The 19,443-nt window shown below is 44.8% G+C and overlaps 1 protein-coding gene across 6 annotated transcripts in view; it reads right to left on the bottom strand.

The window, feature by feature from the left end:
* The window catches only part of LOC123517803 (dual specificity protein phosphatase CDC14A-like), a 45,199-nt gene extending 26,034 nt beyond the window's left edge, over nucleotides 1-19,165 (bottom strand). For 3 of the 6 annotated variants that reach the window (XM_045278285.1, XM_045278286.1, XM_045278288.1), the window contains exons 1-2: nucleotides 18,814-19,163; nucleotides 15,163-15,335 (exon numbers count right to left, since the gene is read on the bottom strand). In XM_045278285.1, the coding sequence (XP_045134220.1) occupies nucleotides 15,163-15,335; nucleotides 18,814-18,862 (222 nt within the window). In that variant the 5' untranslated portion in view covers nucleotides 18,863-19,163. Of the gene's footprint in view, nucleotides 1-15,162; nucleotides 15,336-18,813 lie in introns of all 6 variants that reach the window. The other 3 variants (XM_045278283.1, XM_045278284.1, XM_045278287.1) reach the window with 3 other exon arrangements.
* Nucleotides 19,166-19,443: the final 278 nt, after the last annotated feature.

Raw genomic sequence — 19,443 nt, 5'->3', positions numbered from 1 at the left:
CACGGATTTGTAGTGGGTGTTTGTACGGTTGTGGTGACGGATCAACACGAAAACTACATTGTCACGAGAAAAATACATTTATCAGTTCTATGGTGTTTAAAAATAATTGTTGTAAGAGAGCGAAACCTTTCTGATTAAGGACTGGTGCTCTCTCTCTCTCTCTCTCTCTCTCTCTCTCTCTCTCTCTCTCTCTCTCTCTCTCTCTCTCTCGAGCGCCGTGGCAAAGTAATGAGGCAAAGATTCTAACATCCAGGTGATTCATGCACGCACAAGGCCATGCATACATTTCAGGAATCGAACCCAGAGCGACTTACGGGTAGGCACGGGACGCAACTGTAAACCGCTCAGCTAAAGGTGACGTCGCTAGTAACTGGAGTGCTGGATGCCCCCGCCCCCACACACACACACATACAGACACAAAGAAAAAAATCCAATGTTGCACTAATTACTGAATGAAAATAGAATTTAGTTTACATGAAGTCACACACACACACACACACACACACACACACCGCGTAGTGTAGTGGTTAGCAAGCTCGACTCACACTCGAGAGGGTCCGGGTTCGAATCCCGGAGGCGGCGAGGCAAATGGGCAAGCCTCTTAATGTGTAGCCCCTGTTCACCTAGCAGTAAATAGGTACGGGATGTAACTCGAGGGGTTGTGACCTCGCTTTCTCGGTGTGTGGAGTGTGTTGTGGTCTCAGTCCTACCCGAAGATCGGTCTATGAGCTCTTGAGCTCGCTCCGTAATGGGGAAAACTGGCTGGGTGACCAGCAGACGACCGACGTAAATTACACACACACACACACACACACACACGGTAGCTCAGTGGTTAGAGCGCTGGCTTCACAAGTCAGAGGACCGGGGTTCGATTCCCCCGGCCGGGTGGAGATATTTGGGTGTGGCTCCTTTCACGTGTAGCCCCTGTTCATCTAGCAGTGAGTAGGTACGGGATGTAAATCGAAGAGTTGTGACCTTGTTGTCCCGGTGTGTGGTGTGTGCCTGGTCTCAGGCCTATCCAAAGATCGAAAATAATGAGCTCTGAGCTCGTTCCGTAGGGTAACGTCTGGCTGTCTCGTCAGAGACTGCAGCACATCAAACAGTGAAACACACACACACACACACACACACACACACACACGAAAAGCCGGTGCTTCTAATAATACCAATAATTACGGAACTAAAAATAGGCGCTTTGGTTCAATCACGTATACATAGAACCACAAGACAGAAACAAGCGAAAAGAGATGAATAGACAAGAAAACTGGACTAAGACATACCAGACATGACATACAGACAGGCAGACAGATACACGAAGGATGGGGGACCGACAGGAGGCCACCGGGACTGGGACATACACAGGGGAAGCGTGATGCAAGGCCAAGAGGACACGGGTATAAAAATAAAGGTGACGGGGTGTTTCAGTAATGCAAGGATCTGCATCTTGTTTTCCTGAAATGACGTGTTGATCTTGGTGGTGGTGGTGGTGGTGGTGGTGGTGGTGGTGATGCCAGCAAAGAAACTGAATAGAAGTAGGTAAACAAAACATACTTGAAGACTTAGTAGCAACAACAAACTTAATGACGAACGAACACACACACACACACACACACACACACACACAGACTAATGCCACGCTACAATTAAAAGTACAGGCGACAAGCAACCCACAGCCGATCCCTCACTCCTGACGAAGGCTGGACCACAACCTCACCACGGGCCAGGCATGCTGCAGCCTATAGCGCGCCAAAGGTCCTGCGAAGGTGAGGGAGGGGGCTGGGGGGGAAGGATGCAATGGAGACTCACGTGTCGAAGAAGCGCAGCAGCTAGTCATCTTGCAAACCTCGGCCAGTCTATCGTGCTTTAGTTCTTTTGCGCCTATCGTAACTCTCTCTCTCTCTCTCTCTCTCTCTCTCTCTCTCTCTCTCTCTCTCTCTCTCTCTCTCTCATTAGTACAACTCTCAAAGGCCACCCAGATAATTAGTCAGGCTTTCATGGTTGTTTTTTCCATTAAACATGCAGAATTCTCATTAAACGATCACAGGTGTCACGAAAACACCTGTGAAAAAACCTTTAACAACTTTCACTGCAGCCAGTTAATAAAAGCAAAGATGAGACGCTGAAATGTTTGGGAATGTGGTGCTTGGTTCTCTCTCTCATGTCTAACCTTATCTAATCAATCTCGTTCATGTAAAGTTCCTCTGGCTATTCTTCTATTCTTTGTTCTCCCTATTCCCCTTAACTCTACACTATGGTCGATACCTACTCTACTCCATACACGCACGCCTCAAGATCACCTCTCTCTCTGTCTCTCTCTCCCTCCCTCCCTCGGCCTTTCTTCGATATAGTCTTGTAAATCGCAGGGTTACGAAGACGATATTGATGCTTTACAGTTACCATGCATTAAACTTGTCTCTATATCTCACAACACTTCTACACTGTTCACTCTTCCCCTTCCTCCAATACAGTTCAGTATAATGTATAAGGAAGGTATTGCATTATCAGTCTGCCTTTCTCTAATGCAGCCGAGTAAATTGTATGTAAGGTTTTGCACTAACAGCCTGTCTTCCAACCCTAACCAAACCTAATTCAATTGTTAGGGTTTGTATTATTAGCATTCTTTCCCTAATAGCTCAGTAGATTGTAAGATTATGCAGGCTTATCATCTGAAGGTACTACCAGCGGAACTGTCTTTCATCGCTTATCACACAGCTTCCTTGTACCTTATCTCGCCAGCTCCACACCACTTGACGTCTTATCTATACGTAAACGAACCGTATGTCTTGCCGCCACTTCATTGCTACTCTCAAGCATATAGCTATTCTTCCAACACTCACTTTCTTCTTGCTCAGGTCCATGCCACGCAGACGCCTCGTATCTGACTCACATAACAAGGATTGATTCATAAAGACATCTCTCGGTGCCTCAATACTCATGCAGTTCCTATACTCAGTTAAGCTGGGATGGAGAAGCGATAAGAGACCACTGTAGTGTGAGATGTGATAAAATGATGGTTATATGGAAAAATTATGATGTATAATACACAGGTTACTGCGTCTCAACACTCACTTCCTTGATACATCGAAAGTTGATGAGATGAGTGCAAGATATCCACCACATAATTATAACGTAATAAAAGAATATAGGTTTATCTTAAAGGTAAGCTCTCGAACTTCCTCCCTACTTCTATACTTCCTCTTCCCAATGGCTGAACATTCTTTCAAGAGGGAGGTTACAAAACACTTTACACCGTAATGTTGGATTTTCTTTCGGGGTCTTCTTAATTAACGCACTGGTACACAAATTTAGTGGCTCTCTTTTTATGCTTTTTTTTTTTTATACCATGTGGGCTTTTCCACGGGAATTTATGGGCTAAAGGGGATACTTATTAAGGGTACCTCCTATTTCAAAGCCCACCCGCTAGGAAACCGTTGCCCCGAGTGAGGAAACCCAACCTACACTCAGACCGTAGACAGGATTCGAACCTGTGCGCTTGGAGAGCCCTCGGATCCCAAAGCACGCACGGATCCACTGTACCACAGCGGCTTTGTAAATAAACAAACAAATAAAAGAAAAAAAGCTATTAAAACGGCTATATATAAAAGACCACACCAGCTCACTGCAAAAAGGTTATATGTAGCTGTATGATAAGAGAAAAGCAGCATTCTGTAGAGGGATACCAAGATAACAATTCGATTACCTCTTCTACGTATATGTAGTTCTTCCGCTAACCACGCACCTCCCCTCCTCATTATATTCATTCCCAGATGTTCTTCCATACTTCAAGCTTCCATTATCTAGTTCCTAATTGGTTATCTGATACTTATACCCTTCAGCTCATTCTTCCGTCTTTACCAAACACTAATTCTTCGTCTTGATGAATGTTGTATAGCGTGTCTTTCCGCTCTCACCCTTCTGAATGATTAATTGGTGTAAAGGGAAGGCTGCACGTGGATCAGCTTTGTAATGAGTGCAACTTGGAGTAATGGCTGATGCTTTTTAGTTCTCCTTTCCTTTTTCTTTCTTTGGGGAGAGCGGTATCAAGAGACATTGCTAACTTTTATTATTATTATTATTTTGGGGGCGGTTCTAGAATTCAGACAAGTTTGAGAGAGAGAGAGAGAGAGAGAGAGAGAGAGAGAGAGAGAGAGAGAGAGAGAGAGAGAGAGAGAGAGAGAGAGAGAGAGAGAGAGAGAGAGAGAGAGAGAGAGAGAGAGAGAGAGAGAGAGAGAGAGAGAGAGAGAGAGAGAGAGAGAGAGAGAGAGAGAGAGAGAGAGAGATGTAATGAAATCTGACGTCTAGGGAGTGGGTATGCACGGAGTAACACGTGTGTGGATCGAGTGAGGAATGAGGAAGCATGAAGCAGAACAGGTGGTATTAAGAAAGTTGGCTGATCGAACACGTTGTGGAAAGCTGAGATGATCTGGACATAAGCGATTAGTGAAGATAACTGAACCCGATGCTTGTAATGTGAGGCTGAAGGGATGAGCACAAAATGGTAATAGTAGTGTGAAGACCTGGACATAATGAAAAAGGGACATAAGCGTGATGATTGAAGATAACTAGTGCTAATTAACCCTTCAGTAGCATGACACGTTTCCCTATTCATTCTGGTTACAATTTGGTGATTTTATACAGCTTCAGAAACTTATGTAGGGATCAGAATAGTGAAGACTGTGGTCATTAATCTTCTGATCTCCATAGACCCTTCCTAATGTCAATGAAATGGTTTAATCACTCCCAAAACTCGTGGTAAAAATGCGTCCCAGTACTAAAGAAGTTGTGATATTCGTAGTCTGCTAAGATATGTGAGACTGTTGAAGAAAACTGGATCTAATACTTGAGATGTGGTGCTAAAAAGACTGAACAGAGGAGAGTATTGGAGTGTGCGAAAGTGCAAACAGGATGGATGTCTGAGGAGCAAGGAAGACTGGTCGCGCGTGAGAGGGATGAATGGAGAACACTTGTGGATGCATGTAGGGACGCTGCCACCACGTCCTCAACACCAGGGCTTCTTTGCATTCTCCCTGAGCACTTCGCTGGTTAGGTGTAGGGAAAGATTCATCTTTGCGGCGCAGTGGAGGTAAACCATTTCTGCTGTAGGGGCTTTCTGCGGATTTTGTTGGACGTAAAGCAAAACAGACCTTCGCGCAGTGTGGTTAAGGATTAGTCTTCCTTGCCCTATAGTGTTATGGTGATTCAAACACCCCCCCGGAGCCTGGTAAGTATGGCCATATGGTTCTCCCGGGGTTACAGGGAAGCATTAAGCCTTTCAGAACCAAGTAACTGTCGTAGGCAAGGGTCTTACGTGTCTTGCCTGCCTGCTCGCCCGTGAAAAGTTACTTTGTTTTCCTACAGTGAAAGACGACATACCGTAACTTTAATTCTCCAACACTCTGCTTCTCTATGCACTTCTTGACACACCTACATAAAAAAATAAAGGAAGTTGCAAGAATCCATCGGGTCTACACGTGGCAGCCCCTATACAAAACATCCTTTCCTATTTCCATCTGCTATCAATCTGTCTAATCTTCTTTAAAAGCTTCCTAATGACTCTGCACTAACAGCATAATCTACTCAAACACGAAAAGGACCACCATGTCATTACGCAAAACCTTTCCTTTACGTAACCCGCACTACACTGCCAGGTCGCCAGGCCCTGATCCCACGCCAAGACGGTGAAGGGGCCTCAGCGGCGGGCCTGGAAGCATAGGTCCTGCCGGGGTTTTCAGCCACCCACGCACGCTCCCGCCCTCCGACACCCACACACACTGGCACGCCACCTGCACATGCGCGGCACGCAACCAAGCTGCGAGTGTACGTACGAGTATATATACGTCTTTGCATACATGCATACATTAACACACACACACACACACACACACACACACACACACACACACACACACACACACACACACACACACACACGTACTACATACATACTACGTGTATGTTAACTGACCTTTTCCAATCTCTTTATTTTCTTATGCTCTCAACACACACACACACACACACACACACACACACACACACACACACACACACACACACACACACACACACACACCGTCCCTGACTTGTTGGCCCGGCCGGCACAAGACGCATAACTATGAGCGTCCGGCACAAAACAACAACAAAGGTGCGGGTTCTCCTTAAAGATGAAGTAAGGATTAAAAGTGTATCTGTGTCGCGTCTGTCACCCAACCTTGGCCTTCTCCATGTCCCAAACTCGCCCCATACCTGAGGCGTAACACACCTGCTCAAAACCCTCACAGCCATGATCTGAGGGGTGATGGCGGGGTAACCTACAACCCCGACACGAGCCTCCATAGGGGTATAATTTACGTGGGACACAGTGCGGCGCGCCCACCACCGCCATCTTTGTTTACTTCCTGCCTCCGCCCACGCAGCGTCACGTGGACTTGGCTCTCTGGTGCTCCACCACTTGCACCAACTGGCATCCCAACAGGTGGCCTGCAACGCACTTGATTCAATCACGTCCACAACTTACCCAGGAGAATGCCAGGCGAGGCAGGCCAGGAGAGGGAGGGAGAGGCAGGTGGATGGTGGCAGTCCCGAGGTGTTCAGTGGGGGCTGGAAGTCTGGAACACGGGACGCAACCAGTGTTCCAGGGGGCAGAACTTCCCTAAGGAGTGGCAAGGAAGCGTGACCTTGTGAAGGACACTCCACTCCACCTCACTCCCTAACTCTACCCACCCCATATCCTGGAAGGCTGCCACCTGGTCTCTGCCGCCCTCCACCACGCCACGGCCTACCTTTCCCACCACACTGCCGCTACTTCCACCCTTATCACCCCCCCCCCTCTCTCGCTCTCTCTCTCCACCTCCTCGCCGCACTCCAGGACAATGCTACTCATCAGTATTGGCTTTCCGTGACGAGACTCTTAACTCCCACCTTGCCTGTCGTCCTCGCCAGACCCGCCACACTGCCCCTCCACTCAGGCATGCTGGGAATGGAAGATATAGACACACACACACACACACACACACACACACACACACACACACACACACACACAGAGAGAGAGAGAGAGAGAGAGAGAGAGAGAGAGAGAGAGAGAGAGAGAGAGAGAGAGAGAGAGAGAGAGAGAGAGAGAGAGAGAGAGAGAGAGAGAGAGAGAGAGAGAGAGAGAGAGTAATGATAGACGTATACATATCCATAAGTACTTACACACGCTACTGGCCCTACATTCCAACAAATAGCAATACAAATAAATATTCGGCCTGCATTCCTCTTCACATCATACTGACACTTCGAGAGGATAAAAATGAACACACACACACACATGCCATGCCAGGACCTATTACTGTCCCGGCGAGTCCCAAGGTGATCCAGCCAGCACCACACACCACACACACGCACTGCATCGTAAACATCTTATAACACCCCAAGGACGCGCCCCAAGACCCGCCGGACCACGAATGTTTCCGTATTGATCACGCCATAACGAGAGACGGACGCGATAAAACGAGCGAGGTATTGGGAGGTAAAAGTGTGATGTAAAAATGAATGCTGCTGACGAAGGTGATGCACATATATGAAGAGAGAGAGATGTGGGAGAAAGAGAGACGCCACGCCCTCTCCTAATGATCTTCACGCCACCTGTCTCTCTCCAAACCGTGACGCAAACGGGAGGCGAGACGCCCCCAGCGCACCACCTCGACATTATCAACTGGTTCTGCTTTGTACTCGTATAGGCGCACCATGATAAGTCTTTCAATATATAGATCCACAATACATTTTCCTGTTGTATATACCCCACTTACTCGTCAAACAGGTATACAATAAGACGATAGACAGGTGAGGCGAGGTGGCGGGCAGGTAGGTTGTGGGTTAAGGTAAGGTACAGACACTAGATACAGGATGACTTTAATCCGAGTATGCATGATGCCGCGAACCAGGGCGGGAATGGAGGGAGGTCAGCCGGTGTGCCACTCAGTCAACTCGGGGGTATAATTTGGAAGGAAGTTGCATGAAGGCCCTTGAGATCAGGGAGATATTACTAGTGCGGCAGCTGGAGGAGGAGGTTCAGGAGGGGGTTGAAGTGGGGGATGGGGATGCGATGAAGAGAGCAGGAAGGGGGAAAGGAGAGCAACGAAAGGTTTCCATCCTTACCAAGAGGACGCGTATATCGACCATCCAGCTACTGAAGTTGGCTACACCCCCTTCACTGCCCCCTTCCCCCGTCCCACCGTCCCGGCGAGTACCTGGGGGCGCGGCGAGCCTCTCCAACACCTCTCACTATGTATGAATCGCATTCCTCGGTGCTGCCTCGCCTCGGTCTTCGTCAGCATATATTACTGGGGCAGTGCTGAGCTGGGATGAACATTACCAGAGAGAGAGAGAGAGAGAGAGAGAGAGAGAGAGAGAGAGAATAGTGTGTAAGGGTAACGGTATACTCGACGCTAGAGTAACCTGAACAGGCCACAATGAGGTGATAAGGGCGCGACTTGCATGCTGTTATAGTACTGAAAGTAAGGCAGATACCACCACCACTACCACTACCACCACCACCATCAGGAGCTTCGCGAGTCCAGCCAGTGACCTCACCTACCCTCTGGCAAATGACCCACTTATGCTACCAGGGAGAAGGCAGGCAGGCCACTCTCTCTCTCTCTCTCTCTCTCTCTCTCTCTCTCTCTCTCACACACACACAAACACAATAAGGTTCACTGATCAAAATTGTCGATATAGTGAGTGTTGTTTTTTATTCATTTATTTTTCTATCAATATTTCGTCATTTTTCCCTCACATGTTCGTCCAGTCCAGCGCAGCCCAGTCCAGTGTAGCAACCACGTCCTTTTTGAGTCCGGTGCGTGAGGGGAAGTGGCGGGATTCCGGTTTTACGTACAATGGTATGTGATTGTATTCTGTGCTGGTAACAACAATAACAATAACACTGCTTTGGTCACTAGTATTATGTTCTTTTTTTTCTATTTTTTTGTTTGTTTGTTTGTTTTTTCAACTCAGCTTTGGCAACACTAGTGATTCTGACCAAGCCTTACTCTTCTCCGCCACACACACACACACACACACACGGACGCAAGTGGACGCAGCGAGGAACTTAAAACTTGACATGGGATACGGACATACATAAATAGATCAGTGGAATGTATTACCAGAGGAGGCTATGAGTATATAAAGAATACAAGGAAATTAAATGAAAACCTGACAATCTCACAAGCTTTGATCAGTCCTATAAACACACACACACACACACACACACACACACACACACACACACACACACACACACACACACACACACGTTAGGAAAAATAAAGATGAAGCCAGAACACAACAACAATGTTCGCATTTTTTTCCTCCACCATCGCTTGCAGTCAAACTTTTAATCACAAGCCTAGAAGCACACCAGTGGATTAGTTCAGCCTGTCTTTCCCGCACCAGCCAGCCAGCCAGCCACCTTCTCCCCTTCCCCTAATAACAAACACTATTCCTGGAGCATAGAGATTCACGTACGTACACCAAACCTTCCACCAACCAACCCTCGAGAAGCAGGACGGATTAAACACACACCTTCAGAGACACGAGAACTGGGGAGACTTAAGCCATACAACCATATTCTGGACCACTTCCACGCCGCTCCTCCACTATACATCTTCAAAGGATGCGCGTTAATTGAACCAACACGGGTCTTTAAGGGTGTACTTTTAAGTTCTAGTGACAGATTAATAAGATTTCCACGTTGTTACAAGGGCAAACAGTTTTGAGAACCTGGCTAATCATCTTTGTGGCCTTTGAAAACAGTCGTGATGAGAGAGAGAGAGAGAGAGAGAGAGAGAGAGAGAGAGAGAGAGAGAGAGGGTCTGTCTCTCTCTCTCTCTCTCTCTCTCTCTCTCTCTCTCTCTCTCTGATGGCTAGTGACAGGTGTACAGCACTGGTGGGAGGTCCGTCCCCGTTATCATGCCACCCAAAAGGAAGGATATCGACTGGTGATGAAGGAAGAAGGGAAGGGTAGGTAAGAGGGAGGGAGGTAATCGTAGGAAGGGAAGGAGAGAGAGAGAGAGAGAGAGAGAGAGAGAGAGAGAGAGAGAGAGAGAGAGAGTGAGGGAACGAGGTCTAGACAGGTATAACACACACACACACACACACACGTTCCTCTCCTTCATGCACCTGCCACTACATCCCCGCTGACTTCCCACCCGATTAAGTAAATACATGCTCTCCATCCTGGCTACAGTTCTAACGGGGGACACACCTGGTAGTCCCGAAACACACGCCACGTAACTGACTGCTCGCAACTCAAAAATCTCACGGAAAGGCAGCCACGTGAAGGAAAATCAGTGTAATATGTAGATGTTTGAGGTGAAGTGAGGATGTGGACGTGTGTGTGTGTGTGTGTGTGTGTGTGTGTGTGTGTGTGTGGGCGTCCGTTTCCCAGCTATCTCTCCTCTCGTGGGATTGCAAACTGGTTTATTTATTATTCTCCTCCATATTATCATTAGTTTGTTTTCTCGGCTATTCATTGTGGGAGGCAAAGGAGGTGGTGTGTAAATCAAGTAGAATTCCATGTACGTGTTAATATTTATTTGTGTGTGGGTTTATTTCAGGTTATGCGTCTCGTTCGTCTTTCACAATGGCAGGTTCATGTATAGTAATTAACTTTGTATAGTTCCGTATATATCGGGCACATGAATGAAGGGCAAATATCATACATAATATTTATAACCTACAGGGTATGAAATATGTAGCCATGACAATTATGTGTGATGAAAACAAATATAATACGTTATTTATTGATAATCACCACTCTGCATGTTTGAAAAATACCCGGTCAAACGAGGGATTCATTGTATACATACATTATCAGCAACCTATACATTTGAAAGATGGCTGTATAGAGGAAACAAACACTGTGGACAAATCATCATCAAGGATTATGTTTGAATAGCTGTAGCGAAAACACTCTACATACATTATCACCAGCATATATAGCTGACAGACAGCCGCTCGAGTAATAAAAAATCAGCATTATTTATTCTTGCTACTTAGTCAACATCCACCACCCAATACGCAAGGTAAAGAGAATACAAGGTGTCTCAGCTAAGGGGGCTGGAGCACAAAGTAAGCTTGATCTGAGTGGGGTGGTAGTGACGTCAGGTACTGTATTCTCTTTACCTTGCCTATATGTATGAGTGACAACCAGTGGAGTAACGAAAACAAACATACATCCATACTTCACCATCACCCGTCTTATATGTTTCGGAGTTGAGTGATGAAAACAAACATTCTATTACAGATCATCACCCACTAGTCTGTATGTTCCAGACACCTGGCCGCGTAGAGCAAGTAAACAACTTACGTTCATATATTATCCCTACTTTTATGTTTGAGAGATAGCCAGCTGTGATAAAAAAAAAAAAAAACGAAGATCATTCACCATACATCACCCAGCTGCGTTAAGAAAAATAGGTAAACTATCACCAAATTAAAATACAATATATTTGCGAGATAGCCATAAAAAAAAAAAACATCAATCACCATATATCACCACACGCCATATATTTATTCCAGATACCAAACAGCGTGACGAAAACAAACCGACACACACACACACACACCCATACACAACCGTTCCCTAAAAACACCACACAATGGCTGCAGCACAATCAAGATCGCCCCTGCTCGCCTCCCACACCGCCAGCACCGGTCCGCCGCCCTACCCATGACCCTCCTCCACACACATCAGCTTATTTTTAGGTCTCCCAAGACTCGCCGCGACACGCACCTCCGTCAGGGCAAACAATGTAGTGTACCGTAACTAACCGTACCTGCAGGAAGTGAAGTAAAATGAAGTGGGACCGATAAATGTAACAATAGACCGGTAAGAAGTAAAGTAAGAAGGTAAGAAGTAAGAAAAGCTTCCCGCGTGTACACCAACCCTTGGGCCCATCGCGGCGGAAACGGAGGTGGTGAGGGAGAGGGGAAGGAGAAATGGACGAGCGAGGAAGGACGAATAAGAATCATGTTGGGAGGGATAGGGGGCGGCCAGGTAGTAACAGGGGGGTGCAGGGGTGGGGGCGGTGAGGAAGGGTTACATAGGTGGGATGGTGGTAGGGGAGCTCCAGACCAAGTCCCGCTATACAGTTAACCCACATACCACTAGCCCGGCTAACCTACCTCGCCGCACGGTAAATGTCAACCAACACACTCGGCGGTAATGCCATTATGATACGACTTTCATTTACGTTTTTCCTGAATGGACTGTGAAGCGCACTATCACCCTTGCAGCCTTGAGTGTCCAAGTGTGGAGGCAGGACGGTACGATGGAGGAAACGGTAGGGTAGGGTAGGGTAGGGAAGAGAAGGGTAGGGTGGGGGGATGGAGTGGGATGGGTGGATGAGAGAGGAGGGGGAAGGGAGGAGCAGGTGCAGGAGCGAGCAGCCAGCCAGCCACCTGCATCGATTAATAGCATGGTTTACACTGTACTTGCTCTAGTGCAGCGTAAAAGAGGCGCCAACTCATTGCACCTTGGGGAATACATTAGTGTGTTCGTCACTGAGTCCGCTGAGGCTGGGGTGAGGGGGTGCAGCGCCTGTGGTCCTTTGCTTCGTGGAGACGGTTGAGGGCGGCTTGGCTGGCTGGCTGGTAGACCGGGCTGGGCTGGGCTGGGGCTGTAGTCAGAGCCCGCCAACCCCAACACACACACACACACACACACACACACACACAGCCTAGTCAGTCACCCTTACCTGCACCACTACACCATTACCTATACATAGCCCTTATTAGCGTCGTCGTGTGGGTGAAAGAGGGAGAAAAGATAAAATATTACAACTTCCGGATAAGCTTCATGTTCTGCTTGTTGCAAAAATAGTTTAATAAGGACATTAAAGTTTGATGAGTCGTCAATTACCCAATCCACCCTTACTGTGCCCCTAATCGCACCCTAACAAAACCTCCGGAAGTAATCAGCAGCTACAAATAAACGGGCGGGGTCTTGCGCTGCGCTCACCGCTCACCCATAGCCTGTGTCAGAGTTCAATAAAAAAAATATATCATTCTGCAATAAAATAAATCACTTAACCTCATTTGAACATTCAGCTTCACACAACACACACTCACATACATACAGCATCGCCGTGACAATAAACCTTAATACAAAAAACTGCAATCTGACGAGAGCAATGACCTAAGGATGTGTTTTATCGCCTTATTAGGTTCTAACACCATACATTTCACAACAAAAACAACTACACGCTTAAGATCTAACATCGTACCTCGTTAATGTGACAAGAATAGATAAAAAAAAAAAGTGAAAATAATGTGCACGCATATCTTTTTATATTTTTATTCAATTATTTTTTTTATTTATGAATTTATTATTATTATCATTATTATTATTTTATTTATTTTATTTATTTATTTATTTATTTTATTTATTTTATTTTTTTTTTTTTTTTTTTTTTGCATGTCAACGATAAGTGTTCCGCCGCTAGGAGGGAGGCTGGAGAACGCACGCAGCCTAACACATCGTAACACTGGAGTGGTTTTAATGTCAAGAGAAACAGAAACCAAATTAGATGCATGTTCCACCGCGGCAACATGCACAACTGGCCGCCGTCCGAGCCTCGCTGCCGAGAGCCTCCCTCGGGAATGTGCGCTCGCCGGGGCTTAAACGTAAAAATAAAGACAGAAAGCAAGACATGACTATAGACGCAAGGAACGGAACAGACCAGAGAGCATAAGCCATCAAGAATGACATCAAGTAATCCCACCTCGTATTTGAGAGAGAGAGAGAGAGAGAGAGAGAGAGAGAGAGAGAGAGAGAGAGAGTGGGGGTGGTGGGGTACAGGTGGTGGCTGGCTCCATGAAGGCCGTCGAGGTGGTGATGGTGGTGGTAGTGGTGCAGCTCGCGTGACGCCGGCCGGTGGAGTGTCATGCTCAACCAAGAACCCTCGAGGCACCCTGGTGGGGGTTTGATGGGGAGGCGAAAGCGACACATGCTACTACACCAGTGACTAGACATTCCACTACAGTCGGCAAACACCGCGTGGCATGAGGCGGGTGCGATTAAACTAAGCTGAAATGAACGACACTTTTTGGTATCATTTCCGCTGCAGTTATTGGCTATCTTTCCGTGTTCAAATGGGCTAGTAAAAGAGAAATGTGTGTGTGTGTGTGTGTGTGTGTGTGTGTGTGTGTGTGTGTGTGTGTGTGTGTGTGTGTGTGTGTGTGTGTGTGTTACTTAGTTGCAAGGCATGAGATTCTTTCACGCGGTCTAGTTTCCGTGTTTATATTAGTTCAGATTTTTCTTAAGATGTAGTACGTAGTCTCTATCATCTCTTCTACCTAGTCTATTCTTTGCATATCTATTTTCCATGGAGACTGTGTGTGTGTGTGTGTGTGTGTGTGTGTGTGTGTGTGTGTGTGTGTGTGTGTGTGTGTGTGTGTGTGTGTGTGACTTTCTCAGGGCCAGGAAAGGCTCTGCGCTTAGGTGGGTAGGCAGGCAGGCACACAGACAAGACGTGCCGAGGCTCTCACCACCTCCCACACTCCCAAGAGCCATTCACCTCGCACTACCCACCTCACATCCCACACTTTCGCTGCCCACGCTAAAGTACAGCTAGACCTTTCTCCTATAAGTTACGTAACGCAGAAAAACTTAATACAACTTTAAAAACGCAAACTTTATTACTTAAAAGATTAATATCGTGGGCTTAGCTATACAGTCATTTATAGCCTTCACGAGTATATACAATGGGATAACACTAGATATTAGCTATATTATCTGACAGCCTTTCAATACACCGTAACATTGGACTGAAAAAGCAGAACAAGCAGAGGAACCACAAAAACCCTGTGCTATCAAGTGAGCGACGTGAAATGACTAAGATGAAAAGAACAAGAGTAATCAATAAGGAAGATACAATACAAACCAGAATTTCCTTTCTCGTGGTTCCCTGCATCAATATATCAGCGAGTGAATTTAGATTCACAATCCCAGACTAACTTGATCGTGATGAAAGTACGTGAGCAAATTTTGAAAAACAAGTAGGATTACAATGAAAACCGCACATACACGCACGAATTAAAGACTATAATGGGACATAAATATAAATAACATTAATAGTGGGGAGTATGTAGCACAATTATGTCCCTTTTTATGAGACTCACCTTTAGTTTCTTGTTCAGCTTGCGGCAGTACCGACACAGCATGGCCAGGTTGAGCGGCCCGAAGTCGGCGTAGAAGTTTTCATACACCAACTCATCGTCGATTGAAAAATAATGCGTGTTGGCCGTTGATCTGGGCCTGCCTGAAGTCCGCAGAGTAACAAAATACAACCGATCTGAAAGGAAGATAACGCATCTTGTATATTCTACAGTATCCAAGAGAGGGTGGATGGGGAGAGGTTTGTGATTAGTGCTACACAATACGTCTTAATTAACTTATCTAAAATGTCTCCATACAGAACGTGATATAGAAAGATAGTAACAGATAACACAAGTATGCATAAGGTTTTATGACAGCACACACAAAAAAAGAAAATGGCATTGACCTTTTGAAAAGAAACTCATACAGGAGGTGGAAAAGTAGGTTAGTATTACATTGTTATCCTAGGAAACAATGAATGAGGGCGAGTGAGCGAGATAGAAGACGCCAAAACAGCCAGGGTCATTGGGTTATATGGCGGAGAGGGGAAGCATCAAGAGCAAATGAGATAACAATGGGGAAAAAAAAAATGTCAGAGTGGAGATTCATTTTCCTGTAAGCACATTTCAGTGGTGGAAGAAAATGGATTTCTGAAGAACAATGGACACTATCATCACCGCTCGGCGCTCACAAGAAAGCATGCAAAGGAGTGGAGGGAGGGGGGTACATACACGCACGCACACCTTAAAGCTCTGGAACAATAATCACAGCGCACCAACATCTTCCACGCAAATCCTGACCATTGTGACATCTAAACAACAAAACTACAATAGCTACTTGTTTCTAAGCAATATAATATTGTAATAAACCAACAGATTAACTATATCTGTCGAAATGAGGAAACACGTTCCTGGACCGCTGCCAAGAGGTACGTACGTAACTACATGAGCTAGATTTAAAAGCTTTATATTTTTTTTCATTTTTGTTTTCTTTTTACAGGGAACAAACCTGGCATAAATAATGAACTAAACTTTGGACAGAGCAAAACATCCTTACATTATACAAGTGCTGCTGATACACATGAACATTCAAGATATAAAATTGCCCTTACTATTTGCCAAACCAACCTGTACTAATAAGAAATGATGCAGTAATTAGGGAAAAAAAATAATATTCATGACATGTTCACCAGGCTCCTATTACAGGCAGATCAAATTTCCCCTCTCTTAAATGGGACTAAACATATTCACAAAAGTTCTTTCATCAACACTGTTAAAGATAGTCAGTCTCACTAATAATATAACCATCAGCAAAATTTCTTTATCTAAACTCTTTATCTAGTTCCCCATTGGCCATGACTTCTTTTACTATTCCAAGGCTGTCATTTAGTTATTCTTATCTGTTCAGCTCACAATACTATACGTACCAAATGCTAAACATGTCTTTAATGTTAGTCTATTCTCAAATGTAAATTCAATATCATGTCACATAAAATTTTCTCCATTGGAAGCAGTTACCTAAGCAATAACTAACCTTTAGGTCCCTGCATGGCTATTTGGGAACTTATCCTGATTAGCCACATATGGAACAAGGGCAACAAGTGGTCAGTCATTGTGGGGCATACTTTTGAGGCAATTACAACATCTGACAAGGTACTGTGCATGACCTATAAGGAAGTGGTTACAATACTATCAGTTTCTGACCATGAAGAAAGGTCTCACCTCACAGCCTTGCATTAGGTATATATTATATATTATTTTTCTTCATTGAGCCATTTCTAACATAAATGTAAACATAATTATGCACCATCCTTTCTCTCCATAAGCCGATGAATAACATGTAATTTACCCAAGTTTCAAGAGTTTTTACTACCATTACTATTTATGTACTGTAGAATTCCTCCAAATGTTTTATTATCACATTTATGATTTTCATCTTAAAATGGCACTACATTTTACATAGCAAGTACACAAGAGAGACTTGGGTTCCCTGACTATTTCCCCTCCTTCTACCTAATGTGGAACTTGGTTGTTTGTGTAATTATTCTCTTCCTTCTCAGTTCAATAACTGTTGTAATCTGATAAACAAACATGGCATTAAAAGACTTCCACACGTTTATACACTTTCACTGTTAATAAGGTAAAAAGCAACTCTTCTCCATCTACATAGTTGTGTTGACCATGCAGAGTCTCCTTGTATCTTGCTACTATCAAGATAGGTTGTAACTTTTATTTTCTTTCCTGAATGTCAAAACAAACTGATAACAGAGTTCCTTGATAAGTCATGTCTGTTGTGAACTGCCTTCAACCTTCAAAATTCTCACTAGACACACTGCCCCTAGGAACACATAGGATCTGTCATTAAGATCCAATGTAATAGAACTCACCTGCCAAACAAAATAAATGCATTGCATTTTTTTTCATCAGTGAAGCGAGGAGAATGAATGAGGTACACTAAAATGAAATTACAAGATGGCTGAACAATCTTTACTCAACTACTAACAATGCAGAACTGAAGTAAATAAATAAATGGATAAAATAAACAAAACAAATGAGTACATTTGATATAGTTCACCTAAATGTCACAGGTGAAACATAATTTGAAGTACTGTATGCACCTAATCACACAATATGCACAACTACAGCCACACCCCCCAACACATAATACACTGTGTACATTAAAATGGCTTTGAGGTGTTTTTTTTTTTTTTATGATCTACAAAGTAATGTCAACTCAACTTTCATTGACATGATTGTCTGTTTTCATAAGACTTTTTATCTTTAGAGTTAACACTATAATCATCACCACTATTATGGTTATTTTCTTTTACAAACTTAACTTAGCCCACCTAACAGACACAAAAAGTAATAACATATACTATAAAGAAACATATATCAATCAATTACAATACGATAATTTGTTTTGCCACAATAAATTTTGTTATTCTGAAATATATAACAAATTATCCTAATATTATCCTGCATGACAGTGATTCTAACTACATATATATACTAAAACACATTCAAATTGACAGGAATCTCTCTTAAACAGGGATGATGGGATCTGATAGTCACAAGAAATTAAAGTCAGTAATAATTCTCTAGAAGCTCACAGGGAGGGAGGGAGGAAGGGAGGGAGTGAGATGGATTGCAGATGTGAGGTACAGCTATAAATGTTTACTTTCTTTTTTATAGGTACTAGCATCCTGGTAGTCATGCAGAGTGATGCTTCCCTTAATATCTTGCCCTTAACTTTACCTATACATCAATACGTGGATCCTACCATCCTAATTAATAAATAAACAAATAATGGAAAAATACCATACAGAAAATTACTGAACACTAGCAAATCATGGGAAAGAACGAATACTACAGAAGAAAAGTAACAGGCAGACAGAATCCTTACCCAAGTTACTAACATTAGTATTGGCTGGGTCAGTTACAGATCCTCACTATATCACTTCCCACAGGTAGCTATTGCGTCCCTAACCGGAGATGTGAAGCAGCTATACATGCCATAACCTAGGTGAACACAACACGCGGGGTACATCACCACCTTGCCCGTGACATTTGGCTGGAGTATAAGCCTAGCGGGCCAACAACATTCCTGAGTAGCAATGGGAAGATAGGCACGGACAAACACGCAGACAGACGCACGGACAGTCGGACACCTACCTTTCATATACTCTGCAGCACACACCAGCACCTCGCTCGAGTCCTCCATGCTCAAGGCGACTGTCCTGCTCAATGGTTTAGCACTCACTTTTGTCACTAGCACTTTCGCACACACTAGCACTCAACAAGCATACGGTGGGGCTCATTGAGTCCCGTAGCACCTGTACACGCCACTCTACCAGAGCCACACTCGTTGCTGCCGCCCCACCGCCCCTTCGCTTGTCACGCCACCGCTACCTGGGTCACTACCGTCATTATTGTCAACGTGTCACTGGGAATAAAACACAGCAGCACTCCAGCGCATCGCACAGTGTCACTCTGTAGCCATGTTTGTTTTAAATGCTTTTATTTAAACTCCAGCCGAGCCAATCAGAGAGAGGGCCCCGCGCGGTGAGGTGCCCGCCTACCGCTAGTCAAGCTCACGTTTTTTTTTATGCCTTGTCAAGTGTTTATGTGTCTATAACTAGTCATAAATGGGTAGGCTTAGGTTCTGTAGTTACGTGATAATATAGCAGAGAGAAGTCATGTCAGTATGAGGTTGTGCATTGCCAAATAAGCGAGTGTAGCGACCTGTGGCAATAATCTCCTCACACAACGATCAAGAGCCGCTGCGCAATCCTTACATTTTCC

This window comes from Portunus trituberculatus, chromosome 42 (assembly GCF_017591435.1).
Source record: "Portunus trituberculatus isolate SZX2019 chromosome 42, ASM1759143v1, whole genome shotgun sequence".
Lineage (NCBI taxonomy): Eukaryota > Metazoa > Arthropoda > Malacostraca > Decapoda > Portunidae > Portunus > Portunus trituberculatus.
This window is presented reverse-complemented; position numbering and strand designations above follow the sequence as displayed.